This window comes from Penicillium cinerascens (assembly GCF_028974065.1).
Source record: "Penicillium cinerascens strain IBT 15544 chromosome Unknown contig_24_segment0_segment0, whole genome shotgun sequence".
In the NCBI taxonomy this organism is placed as follows: Eukaryota; Fungi; Ascomycota; class Eurotiomycetes; order Eurotiales; family Aspergillaceae; genus Penicillium; species Penicillium cinerascens.
The window spans coordinates 1,571,742-1,584,701 of NW_026695290.1; the positions used below are offsets into that span (position 1 = coordinate 1,571,742).

Sequence of the window (12,960 nt, forward strand, 5' to 3'; positions counted from 1 at the left end):
CTGGACTAGCTCACCATGCCGAGCTGCGACCTTGGAAACCAGCAAGCGCCTGTCCAGGCAATCCAAGACGCCACGCCCGCCAACCCTCCCTTGAACCCAGTCGGCTCAGCGGCAGCTGATGCAGATAGAAAGGAGGAAGATGATGATCCGTTCAAGCATCTGCCTGAGCACGAGAGGGTCATCCTCAAGAGACAGTTGGATCTGCCCGCCACCAATGTCAATTACATGAAGCTGTATCGTTATGCAACACGGAATGACATGATCATCCTGGTCATCGCCTCGCTCGCAGCAATCATCGGCGGTGCACTCATGCCTCTGATGACCGTCCTGTTTGGAGGTCTTGCAGGCACCTTCCGCAGCTTTGTACTGGGCGACATATCTGACAGCCAATTCACCAGTGAGCTTGCCAGATTCTCTTTGTATTTCCTCTACCTCGCTATTGGTGAGTTTGTGATGGTGTACTTGGCCACGGTCGGTTTCGTGTACGCTGGTGAACACATCACAGCAAAGATCAGACAGCAGTTCTTGGCCGCCATTCTGAGGCAGAATATTGCTTTTTTCGACAAGCTCGGTGCGGGTGAGATCACCACACGCATCACAGCAGACACCAATCTTGTCCAGGAAGGTATCTCAGAGAAAGTGGGATTGACCTTGACGGCCGTCGCCACCTTTGTGACCGCGTTCGTGATTGGTTTCGTCAGATACTGGAAGCTGACGCTGATTCTGTGTTCTACTGTCGCTGCCATTGTTGTTACATTGGGCGCCGTGGGCTCGTTTGTCGCCAAGCTCAGCAAGAAATACCTCGGCCATTTTGCTGAAGGAGGAACGGTTGTGGAAGAGGTCATCAGCTCGATCCGAAATGCGACTGCGTTCAATACCCAAGAGAAGCTGGCTCGACGATATGATGAGTATCTCGTCCAAGCAGAGAAGTCCGGGTTCAAGCTCAAGTCCATCACCAGCTCAATGTTTGGTTTTCTCTTTCTGTAAGTACACCGAGTGGCACAACATCTAGCCGTCCAAATGGCAGTCTCTTAAATTACCTCAAACATCCCAGTATTCTGACCTTGCCTTTTTCTAGGTACATCTACCTCAACTATGGACTGTCTTTCTGGATGGGCTCCCGCTTCCTGGTGGATGGGTCTGTTGGATTAGCGCAAATCCTCACTATTCAAATGGCCATCATGATGGGGGCTTTTGCCCTCGGGAATATTACACCGAATATCCAGGCCATCACATCAGCGGTCGCCGCGGCCAACAAGATCTACGCAACCATTGATCGTGTCTCTCCTCTCGACCCTTTATCGACCGAGGGGCAGATGCTGGAGGAACTGCAAGGAAGTGTAGAACTCAAAAATATCAGACACATTTACCCTTCCCGCCCCGAAGTTGTTGTGATGGATGATGTGAGCTTACTGATCCCTGCGGGCAAGACTACTGCGCTTGTTGGGGCTTCAGGCTCTGGGAAAAGCACTATCATCGGGCTGGTTGAGCGTTTCTACGATCCTGTCGGTGGATGCGTCCACATCGACGGTCATGATATCAAAGATCTGAATTTACGCTGGTTGCGACAACAAATTTCTCTGGTGAGCCAAGAGCCTACCTTATTCGCTACTACGATATTTGGCAATATCAAGCACGGTTTGATCGGAACAGCGCACGAGCATGAGTCCGAAAAAGCAATTTGTGAGCTGGTCGAACGTGCTGCTCGGATGGCAAACGTAAGTAAGGCAAATTCCATGATGCCCTGCCTCAGACACACCCTCTCTGCTCGTACTATATACGATACGATGTTCTGACTTGGTTGCTTTTCAGGCCCACGACTTCATCACCTCCCTTCCCGAGGGCTACGAAACGGACATTGGCGAACGAGGGTTCCTTCTCTCGGGAGGTCAGAAACAACGCATTGCCATTGCTAGGGCCGTGGTCAGCGATCCTAAGATCCTGCTACTTGATGAAGCAACATCCGCACTCGACACAAAAAGCGAGGGAGTTGTGCAAGCCGCACTGGACAAAGCCACCCAGGGACGGACCACCGTGATCATTGCTCACCGACTGTCTACTATCAAGAATGCGGACAATATTGTGGTTATGTCCCACGGACGTATTGTCGAACAGGGCACCCACGATGACCTTCTCCAGAAGAAAGGGGCTTACTACAACTTGGCCGAGGCTCAGCGAATCGCGACCAAGCAAGAGTTTGGAAACCAAAATGAAGATCTCATAATGCATGAAACCGATTACGATTCACGGCGACCCGAATTCAATGAGAAACGCTACAGCTCAGACAAAGAGTATCAAGAAGACCCTGATGACCATCAGGTGGACAAGACACGATCAGACAGGACCGCATCGAGAACGGCACTTGCGAAGAAGGGACAAGAGGACATTGCCGACAACTATACTTTGTTTACGCTGATACGGTTTGTTGCTGGTTTAAACAAACAAGAATGGAAATATATGGTCTTTGGACTTTCACTCTCGGCCGTTTCCGGTGGCGGTAATCCAACACAATCTGTCTTCTTCTCCAAGTGCATTACAGCCCTTTCGCTTCCTCTTTCAGAGAGCTCTGAGATACGGCGACAGGCCAATTTCTGGTCCGTTATGTATGTGATGCTCGCCTTTGTACAGCTGCTCGCTCTCATCTCTCAGGGTATTGTGTTCTCTTACTGCTCAGAGCGACTTACTCATCGGGTTCGCGACCGAGCATTTCGATATATACTCCGGCAAGACATTGCCTTCTTCGACAAACGTTCCTCGGGTGCTCTCACTTCATTCCTGTCAACTGAGACCTCCCACCTGGCTGGGCTGTCTGGGACTACTCTTATGACGATTCTCATGCTGATCACCACCTTAGTTGCCTCCTGCGCCATTGGTCTGGCCGTAGGGTGGAAGCTTGGTCTAGTGTGTATGTCCACCATCCCCCTCCTTCTCGCTTGTGGGTACTTCCGTTTGGCCATGCTGGTCCGACTCGAGAAGGAGAAGAAGAAGGCCTACGAACATTCTGCAAGTTATGCCTGCGAGGCCACTTCAGCCATCCGAACCGTGGCTTCCTTGACCCGCGAGGCCGATGTTTGCAATCACTACCACGAACAGCTCCTCTCGCAAGGCCGCAGGTTATTGTTGTCTATTCTCAAGTCATCCGTTCTTTACGCGGCATCTCAATCACTTCAATTTCTTTGCATGGCTCTCGGCTGTTGGTATGGAGGTACCTTGTTCGGCAGAAACGAATATTCCATGTGGGTAGATGACAATTCCCCGAACAGACGCCATATTAGCTCTAACTTATATTCAGGTTCCAATTCTTCCTGTGTTTCAGCGTAGTCATCTTCGGGGCGCAGTCTGCAGGAACCATGTTCAGCTATGCACCGGATATTGCCAAAGCCAGGCACGCTGCTGCTAGCCTCAAGGCTCTCTTCGACCGGACGCCGGAAATCGATAGCTGGAGTCGAGATGGCGAAATGGTCCAGAGTATAGAAGGCCACGTCGAGTTCAGAGACGTGCATTTCAGGTACCCGACGCGCCCAGATCAGCCCGTTCTGCGAGGTCTCAATCTGCACGTCAAGCCCGGGCAGTACGTTGCGTTCGTCGGAGCTAGTGGATGTGGCAAGTCCACTGCAATTGCCCTCCTGGAGAGATTCTATGATCCGGTCCTCGGCGGTATCTATGTCGACGGCAAGGAAATCTCGTCATTCAACATCAACAACTACCGCTCCCATCTCGCACTTGTCAGCCAAGAGCCAACGCTCTACCAAGGTACCATCCGCGAGAATATTTTGCTAGGTACGGACCGCGAGGACGTTTCGGAAGACGAAATAGTGCTATGCTGCAAGAACGCAAACATCTACGATTTCATCATCAGTCTGCCAAGCGGTTTCGACACCCTCGTTGGTAGTAAGGGCAGCATGCTGTCAGGTGGCCAGAAGCAACGTGTTGCAATAGCTAGAGCATTGCTCCGCAACCCCAGAATCCTTTTGCTGGATGAGGCCACTTCTGCTCTCGATTCAGAGTCTGAAAATCTCGTGCAAGCTGCTCTGGATAACGCAGCTAAAGGCCGCACGACGATCGCCGTGGCGCATCGTCTCAGTACGGTGCAAAAGGCAGACATGATCTATGTCTTCAACCAAGGCCGCATCATCGAGTATGGAACTCATTCTGAGTTGATGCAGAAGCGGTCGGCATACTTTGAGCTTGTCGGCTTGCAGAATTTGGGCGGATTGTGAATGTTCTACCTGGGGGCCCCGAATCTTTGGCGGTTCTGAGACAACGTGCGGTCGGGTAGTGACTATCAATGATACTCTTGTTTCTTTTACAGATTACCTGCTGGTAGCGAGGCCCGTCCTGCCCGTTTCTCTTGAAATTTCTTGTTAAGACGGGCTGGCTGAGACGGGGCCTTTGAGTAGTGGTAGGCTGCCTGCGTATCGCGGACTGCGTCAAAGATATTCTCCACGTAGGAAATCGGGGGTATAACCTCTGGCCTCAACGCCATCGGCTCTTGGGACCTCCACATGCTCACGACTAGCAGTGTCCTTGTCGTATCGGATAGTGCCAAACATCTTTTGCAGTTATTGGCTGGCTTTAATTCGGGAGGCAGTCTAATCCCATGAGAATCTGGAACTCGAGATATGAGATCAAATATACGCGAAGCAAGAAATCCCTGCAGATGGGGGCTCCTTTACAGAGTGTCCATATGTGGCACGGCTAGTATGTGAGAATTTATGTGATGATTGCGAGCTCCCCACCAGCGCAAAGGGTCAAGCTGGCACCGTTGAGACATGATAATCCCTGTTGTCTGGATGGCCACCCGATGTTCAGGGTGACTCCATCACAGCGCCGACCGGACTCCTGTACTTCCTCTGGGAGCCGCCTGAAGGCACACTGCCTATAGGGCCATAGAAAGAACGAGCCTCGTTCTCAAGAGCCGCTCGAGACGCGGGGGCCAAAAGAACCCTGGACCCATACGTTTCGTGTCCCCACACGGCCTGCTCGCCAGGTTGCACCCTCTTACGCAATTTCTTCCTCCCCTATTGCCTGATTTGTTTCATATCACACGAGGCTGAACTTCGGAGGAAGAGTGTGGTCAATCAATGGCCTCTGTGGGGACCTACTCCAGCGACTGCTACAGCAGGCCGACGAGCTAACGCAAACTAGCCGCATTTGGAAAGCAGAAAGTGGCCAGGCCTCACTGGGCGCAGTGTACCAGTGCACTAGTGAACTAGTGAACCAGAACTTTGATAGATCAACATCCTAATACTACCATCTGAACACCCTACTGCTATTTCGGGAATAGATTACATAGTACATGTATTACACTAGCTCTACTGCTGTAGCATATTCTTTCGGATTGATTCCCGAGCCCTGTCTCGAAATATGCTAGTCTAATGTTAGCCTTCCCTCAGTACAGTACAAAACCTCTTCAGCAATTTCACGAAAAGCTCGTATCGCGTTGATTATTCCTTTGCTTTACATGCATGAATCTACAGGGTCCTAAGAATACATTCTTCACCGTAGAGCTAGCATGAAACGGGAATGTCATGGTGCGGACCAAAACAAACAATCTGCGGGCTATAATATCGACGGACTTGATGCTTTCTCTCCTCCATGCTAGAAAAATGACGGATCTGTCAAATTCTGAAACATTGATGGGTCCGAGAGATCAAAGCTGAAATTGTCGTCATCCCAAAAACCTAGGCCAACGTCGAAGGCTGTAGGAGTGCACATTATTTCGTCCTGCCTCCAAGCCTCGGGATTACTGTCGTCGCCATTACTGCTTAGATTTGTCGACATGTTGCCCAGAATAGACTCGCATTCATCTAGGCTTTCGAGGGCTGCGTTCTCCATAGCTTGTTCGACCGGTAAACCATCAAGCACAGCCCCAGCTTGAGCCGTTGCTATCCTCAGAAACAAGTACCCTTTCACGTTTGTTTCTCCTTGGCACATCCGCTCCTTTGCATATCGAACAATTCGATGAGCATCTTTAAGTAATGGCTCTTGTCGGGCGCGATTTCTTCTCTTGGCCAGAATTGAAATATCCGACTCATGACTTTTGTGCAATTCCAGGTAAATCATCACTGCACCACGTGTGATGATGTCCCGAAACATACCACTTCCATTGACCAGCAGCCGGCTGTAGAGATCATCGTCGAGGAGCGATATCAAATCCAGGGCAACCTCAAGACACACTTTATGTGAGTGCGCATAGACTGGGTTTCGTGTCGCCTGTATCGCGTACTTGTAGTGAAGACAAAGAAGGAACCGACTCAGGAGATGACTGCAAAAGCTATATGCAAATTGGCTTCCCAACGACATATGCTCGTCCGAGGAATTGCGAGAGATCTCGACCGCAGCCTCGCGACAGCCCGACGCTAGCTCATTTCCAAGGTCCAAAACAGAGTGATATGAGGGTTCTTCCTGTAAACTGTTGATGACTCTGGTGGCTCTGAGTCTTAGAGAGAAAGAACAGGCCAACACGCCCTGAATTGACTGCCGAGTCGAGTTCGAAGATGAATTTTCCCGGTCTTCGCTCACTGCAGAATCTAGGTCGGCATCTTCTATTCCAGATGGCGGCATAGTGTTATAATCGCTCTCCGTAATCATCGGGGCCATGCCCGAGTCCAAAGCCGCCTGAATATTCATCTCAAGGATGGTATACCATAATCTTCTTCGAATCTCTTTTTCTCGAAAGTCCATATCACCCAGATAATTCGGATCTTGATGCAGGCCCATCTGCATGGCCATCCTCATTAGTGATCCCGCGGAGACCCAGACTATGTCTGCTCCTATTCGGTTTACCTGTCGGGAAAGGAGCAATAGGCAATATATCTGAATGCCTTTTAACGTCAAGCGGTCTTTCTCCAATGGTGCGGAGAGCCATGTTTGGGCGATATAGATCCAAGAAATACTCTTTTCAGCCAGCCCACGGCGAGTATCGCCATGGGTGTGCAACGGACCAGCAGCGGAAATTATGAGAAGAAGCTCCACAATGAAGGAACTCTTTGCGCTTTCCAGTTTATCGATATAGCGCTCATAGTCCGCTTGGAACGAGGAGCGATGGAGAATACGATAGCATGACTCAAAGGTTGCAAAGTACAGCTGAACGAGATCGTCTATGACTTGGCGTTCGGGGAATGAGCGGTGAATTTCAGCAGGAAGACTCCGTCTGTACGGGCGTTGCTTCTTGATTTCTCGGGCCAGCTCTTTACATTTTGCCATCTTTCGCGAAATAGGCCCCCGATTTGCATCGATCGGGTGTTGAAACAGTGTACTTTGATATGCCATGGCTTGCCCTAGAATGGACAATTCGGAGGTCTTGGTGGGCTGTCAACAAGGGGCCGACGATACGGATCAGGAAGAGATCATAACTTACCATGTGCATTGTACTCATCCAATGGCCCTGTCCAAAAACTCGAGTCTTAGATTGGGTGCCATGGATTTGGCCAGACGGAGCAGGAGTAGGTGGAGAGATATTGCCAGAGAGGGGTCCGTCAGGGATTCTCGGCGTTCTTTGTTCCTGCTGCTTATTGACTTGAATTTCGAGCAAATCATGGTCGGATGTGGCGCGTCTGTTGTCTGTGAACGTGCATGATGGGGCATTATGCGCGACACACTGGCTGCAAGGGTTGGCTCGGTCGCATCGGACCTTGCGACGGCGACACTCAACGCAAGAATGAGCCGGGCGCCGGCGTTTTCGGATGCCGCTTTCTGGACTTTTCGTTGACAACTGCATCTTGCAGATGCTGTTGGCCCCGCATTTACCGATATTTCTCGAGTGTAGTTTAGGGTAAGAACTCGCGAGCTCGCTCGGTGAAATGCGCGTAGTGAAGTGGCTCGGTGCTTAGTGTGTAATCCGATATCTCCGACGCCAAGACCTACTTGCGTGATATCTACCTACATTTCACAAGAACCAGCGGCCGAAGATTAACTGATTTGTCGTTTATTATCGTGCTGGTCATAATGGATGAACTAAAAGCAAATACAGAATTTAACAGAGTCAAAATGTAGGAATGCAATATAAAAATATAAAAAGAAGGAGAGGATATTTGACGTGGTAAAGTAGGTGGGGCTCTAATTGAGAACTAGCCAATAATAGCGGATAGAAGGTACTCTGGCATAGTTAAGACCGCTGTCCTTTTTCTGCTCGTTCCCATAGGGGTGGGAGACCGGTAGTAGGGGGAAAGGGCTTAGACATTTTTGTAAACATTCAGAATCAGAAGAGAAATCGCTCATCGACATTGCATTTGAAGATGCTTCGAAAACTGCATAAAAATAGCACTTGCAACTATCTCCCTCCATGCAGTTTCAGTGACCTTGTACCGACGAACGACTTCTCGGGTTTCAAATTACCCAGTGTAAACAGCGAAATTCATCATTATTAGGCACCAAGGCCAAGTAATCATTATGTATATCATTTTTCCTGACCCTTTGCACAGGGCCTTTGGCCCGAACGACGGCTATTTTGTCTCTATTTTGAAGTTCATACTCTCGTTCATCCCGCGTGCGGCTCGGAAAAAAAAAAAAAAATAGAGAAAATGGGTGCATCATATCGAATTACGTAGAAATAAGAGGTGCGCTACATACAAGTACTTTTAGCATGCCATGGGTGCGGAAATGTTCTGTGATACCATCCGCTTAAGTGAAATGCTGCTCGGCCGTAAGGCTGGAATTTACCGATAGCGCCGATTACGCCCGCCGGCCGACAACAATGATAATTACTGGCAGGGTTACCTCTCAAATGATGGCGGAAAATATAAATAGTCAGCTAGTCATTTTCATCGATACCAAATTCTAAATTATCTTCGTGGATTCGGACGCCTGCAATCTTACTGCGGCAACAAGGCAACCCTCGATGTTTCTCCAGTACGTAAATGGTTCTCTTTCCCTCTCATTTTTACTCGTCCCTTTCTGGGCGGCCGAAACAGATAGATGCATATGACATTCTCGCTCGGCTTCAGAAAATATACCTTTCATACAGGCAGTCACTAACACATTGGCAGGGCGTCGAAACGCAACCTGAGCTGTACACGCCTCCCGGCTCTGCAATCATCACCGACAATGTCCCTCAACGTCCTCATCGTAGGGGCCGGCATCTGCGGCCCAGCTCTCGCAATGCTTCTCCAAAAGTCTAATCCCAAACACAACATCACGATCGTCGAGCGTTCTCCCTCTTTGCGGTCGACGGGACAGCAAATTGACCTGAAGACTCAAGCTCCTCATATTTTGAGAAAGATGGGCCTCCTGGATGAAATCAAGTCAAACTGTGTTAACGAGACTGGTCTTGAAATGGTGGATTCCAAGGGCAAGCAAATTGCTTTGTTTGGTGCTAGTGCCTCCGGCCAACGTCGTCCTGGTTTGACAAGCGAGCACGAAATCATGCGTGGTGATTTGGTGCAAGTGCTATATGATGCCAGTATCAAGCAAGATGCAGAGCTAAGGCATGAGTCGGGGAATGGCAAGGGAGTGACATATGTATTCGGTGAAACGATCACAGCCCTTGACGAGACCACGGAAGGCGTCGATGCCACTTTCTTTGGTGGGCAGAAAAAACGATATGACCTCGTCGTTGCTGCCGACGGACAAGGTTCACGTACCAGACGTCTCGCCTTTGGCCAGGAGGTTAGCGATGCAGCTTTTAAGTCCCTCGGCGTCCATGCTGCATACTATAGCATCCCACGAATTGAAGGCGAAGGATCTCTCGCAAGAGGTCACTTGGCTCCGGGAAGAAGAATGATTTTGACCAGAACGAGTGATCGCCCAGTCACCGGGGTGTTACTCTTCACCATGAAAGAATCGTCCAGGCTGCAAGCATCTTACCAGAAGTCGTTAGAGGACCAGAAAGAATCTTTTGCCGAGATGTTCAAGGATGCCGATTGGCAGACTGATCGATTGCTGGCTGGGTTAAAGACTTCCGATGACTTTTATGCCCATGAGATTGGACAAATCAAGATGAAACAGCTGTCTGCTGGCCGAGTCGTTCTCCTTGGAGATGCGGGCTACTGCCCCGGTCCTTTTACGGGCTTGGGAACCAATCTTTGCCTTGTTGGTGCGTATGTCCTTGCAGGAGAATTGGCGCGGCGTGGCAGTGACGTCGCGGGGGCACTCAAATCGTATGAAGAGAAGATGCGGCCCTTTATAAATGATTGTCAGCGATTCTCATCTACAACCCTCGGCTTCTTGTTTCCATCTTCGCAGCTTGGGATTTGGTCTATGAACAGAATTCTTTGGGCAGTGTCTAAAATCAGTGACATCTTTCCCCGTTCCCAACAAGACGACCATTGGAAGGATCTCCCGGAGTATCCCGAATTGAATCTCGCATCTTGATTGTCTTTCACGTCAGGAATACGCCCATGTATTTGTACATTTTTGTCTTTATCCTTACTGCCCGCAATATATGCATTCTTTCTTGCCATATTGAATCTAGTCGCCCATTCCCTGTCCATCGTAAACCGGGTCATTCCATCCTGCGACCAACCATTGGGAAGGTTCCAATTAGATCCTGGTTTTGACGCAATGAATTGTAAACATTTAAGTTCATGTCTTACAATTACAACATCGAAAGCCTCTACGGCAGAAAACAGGTCAATGGTCGTTACAGAGATTCATTCCAGGATTAGTAGATCAATACCGGGATCTCAGCCCCGCCGTCCAGTCTCGACAACCACCAATAACAAAACAGCCGGACATAGCACACTTGAAATCAAACAAGTCACCATGCCCTGGGCAAAAGGGCAGTAAAATGAATTAAAGGCCACTGGAGGAGACAGACGGACCTTGAGAACGGGATGTCATAGAGTTCACGTGACAGATGTGGCGAAGACCGCTTGCAGGCACACATCGCGAATCATGAAAAAGCAAGATACATCACGGCTGCACAATTGAAAACAAAGGAAATGAGTTTAAATGACAAGTCGGCAAGGACAAATCTGTACCGGTTCTTTTTTCTCGCTATCGCCATGCCCCTTGGCTCAGAGATAGAAGTCCCTGGACGCAGTCCAGATCGTCTTCTTGACTTCCCCCAGTGCCGCTGGACATGAACGCTGACACATCTGCGCTCAAGTCGGTTGGGGCTTTGCCCTGTGTTCCAGCTGGGTATGGCCGATTGCGTTTACCATTACCCACGGCGCTGACTCGGCGGTTGGTGTTGGCATCGCGCAGTACCGGTCGAGGAGCGTGCGACGTTGTTCGTCGTCGTACTTGTGATGAGCGAGTACCAGGAACCCAGTTCTCCTTGTCTGAATCACCAGGGTCAAGTTCGAGGTCGGGTTTGTTGGACTTGGATGTCATCGACTTGGAGAGTTTCGATGGTAGGTTGGAGGCTTTGTTACGCTCGGTCTCTAACCTACCCAGAGAAGAGACTGTGCGGGAGAGCTTTCGCCTCTTATCTCCCATGGACTGGGAGATGGGCGTGCGGATAGAGTCGGCGTAAACAGATGTAAGATTCTGTCGTGCTGACATGGTTCGGGACAGAGAGCGCTGGGAACGGGATTGGAAAAGGCCGGGTGACAGGTTGGGAGCAGTTTGAGAGCTGGTCGGTGTGGACAGAGCACTTCGTGCATCAGTGTCGAAGAAGGATTCCCAGTTGCGAGGATCGCGAGAGCGACCAAATGCCCTATCATTCTCGGTCATTCCCACTCGTGGCGTGGCCGGGAAGATGGCACTACTACTGCGGCGCAGACCAGACATCTTTGTTCGACGAACTGAGAACATGGCCACGCGGTTCTTGGACGGGGACGGCTCATTCTCTGCACGGATCACAGCCTTTCCATCCGACGACATGGCAATCCGCAACGCGTTCCTGCTCTTTGGAGGAGACGGCGTCATCTCGTCTTCCTTCCGCACCATAGCCTCACCATCGAATGAAAGCGACAAACGCAGAGAAGGAGGAGATTTGACTGGCGTGGTGTTCACAGCTGCTACCCGCTCATCGCTCACGCCTTCGGCCCAAATGTCTGATACCGACCGTTTTCTCTTCGGAGCTTGCAGTAATGACTCTTCCGAGGTGTCATTCGTGGCGTGTCCTGACCCATGCCCATGAAATTCCTCTTGGGTGGTGGGCGGGGTATCCTCAACAGCCTCTGTCGCCACACTCGTCTGCGTGCTCTGCAACAACTCCAACTCGTCCTTGTCTCCCGTCACAGGATCCGACTCATCAGACAACTGCAACAAATCTCCACCCCAAGATTTGGGCCTGTTATCCTCCGGTCGGTCCAGGACCTCAACCAGCTCCGCCCCACTTGAAGACCCGGGCTCCGCGAACGCGTTATCATCACTGGTCGGGTGACCCGACTCATCCGACATACTTGATCTCGGCGCGAGCAGCTCGTACGGCTGAAGGGGTTTTGATTTCCGGCGGTCGTTCTGGCGGCGATTTTGGAACCAGATCTGTCGAGAAGTTAGCCGCGCGGACAACGGGCGGAGGGTTTTAGACCGGCAAGTCTTGGCATCGCGTACCTGCACCTCTTTCTCGCCGAGCGAAACGCGGTTCACGATGTTTGTACGCGCGACCTTGTCTGGCTTTGGATTCCTCTGGTACTCTGACTCCAGAATTGCGTGGTCCTCCGGGCTGTTCACGACGTGTTGGTTAGACAAAAGACGCGTTGTGGGTATCAATACCCGAGACGTACCTAGTCCGACGCCGCTTTTGGCGCGCCAGCAGCTTGTTATCGATGCGAGGAGGGAGGTTCTGAGTGAGGGTCTTCTGGGAGTGAACCAGAAAGGCGTAGTGGAGGGCATTGGAGTCGGTGGCCGGGAGAGACGGCGAGGACGAAGCCGCCACCACCGAGGGCTCCAGATCGGACATGATCACTTGGAGAGATAGAGCATGGAGAGAATCTCTCAAAAAGAGGAAGGGGAAAAGGTCAAGCGTAGGGGAAGTAAAAAAGAAGGTCGGGGCTGGAGAAGAAGCGAGCCAAGTATGCAGAAGCCGGCAGTGTATCAAATCGCGTCGCGATGTGGACGCGGAGGTAG

At 50.7% G+C, this 12,960-nt stretch overlaps 4 protein-coding genes across 4 annotated transcripts; 2 read left to right on the plus strand and 2 right to left on the minus strand.

Annotated features, from left to right (window-relative positions):
• Positions 1 to 15: 15 nt before the first annotated feature.
• N7498_003686 (ABC transporter permease/ATP-binding protein) lies at positions 16 to 4,220 on the plus strand (the record flags this gene model as incomplete). Its single annotated transcript, XM_058450748.1, has 4 exons — positions 16 to 983; positions 1,079 to 1,718; positions 1,813 to 3,236; positions 3,293 to 4,220. The coding sequence occupies 4 exons, from the start codon at positions 16 to 18 to the stop codon at positions 4,218 to 4,220; spliced, it is 3,960 nt and encodes a 1,319-aa protein (XP_058310210.1).
• A 1,381-nt stretch (positions 4,221 to 5,601) lies between these two features.
• Positions 5,602 to 7,209, minus strand: N7498_003687 (putative C6 transcription factor; the record flags this gene model as incomplete). Its single annotated transcript, XM_058450749.1, has 1 exon — positions 5,602 to 7,209. The coding sequence occupies one exon, from the start codon at positions 7,207 to 7,209 to the stop codon at positions 5,602 to 5,604; it is 1,608 nt and encodes a 535-aa protein (XP_058310211.1).
• A 1,839-nt stretch (positions 7,210 to 9,048) lies between these two features.
• Positions 9,049 to 10,314, plus strand: N7498_003688 (uncharacterized protein; the record flags this gene model as incomplete). The annotated part of the gene is made up of 1 exon (XM_058450750.1): positions 9,049 to 10,314. One exon carries the CDS (start codon positions 9,049 to 9,051, stop codon positions 10,312 to 10,314), a length of 1,266 nt encoding a protein of 421 aa, XP_058310212.1.
• A 624-nt stretch (positions 10,315 to 10,938) lies between these two features.
• On the minus strand, positions 10,939 to 12,793 carry N7498_003689 (homeobox domain-containing protein; the record flags this gene model as incomplete). The annotated part of the gene is made up of 3 exons (XM_058450751.1): positions 10,939 to 12,375; positions 12,445 to 12,556; positions 12,618 to 12,793. 3 exons carry the CDS (start codon positions 12,791 to 12,793, stop codon positions 10,939 to 10,941), a joined length of 1,725 nt encoding a protein of 574 aa, XP_058310213.1.
• Positions 12,794 to 12,960: the final 167 nt, after the last annotated feature.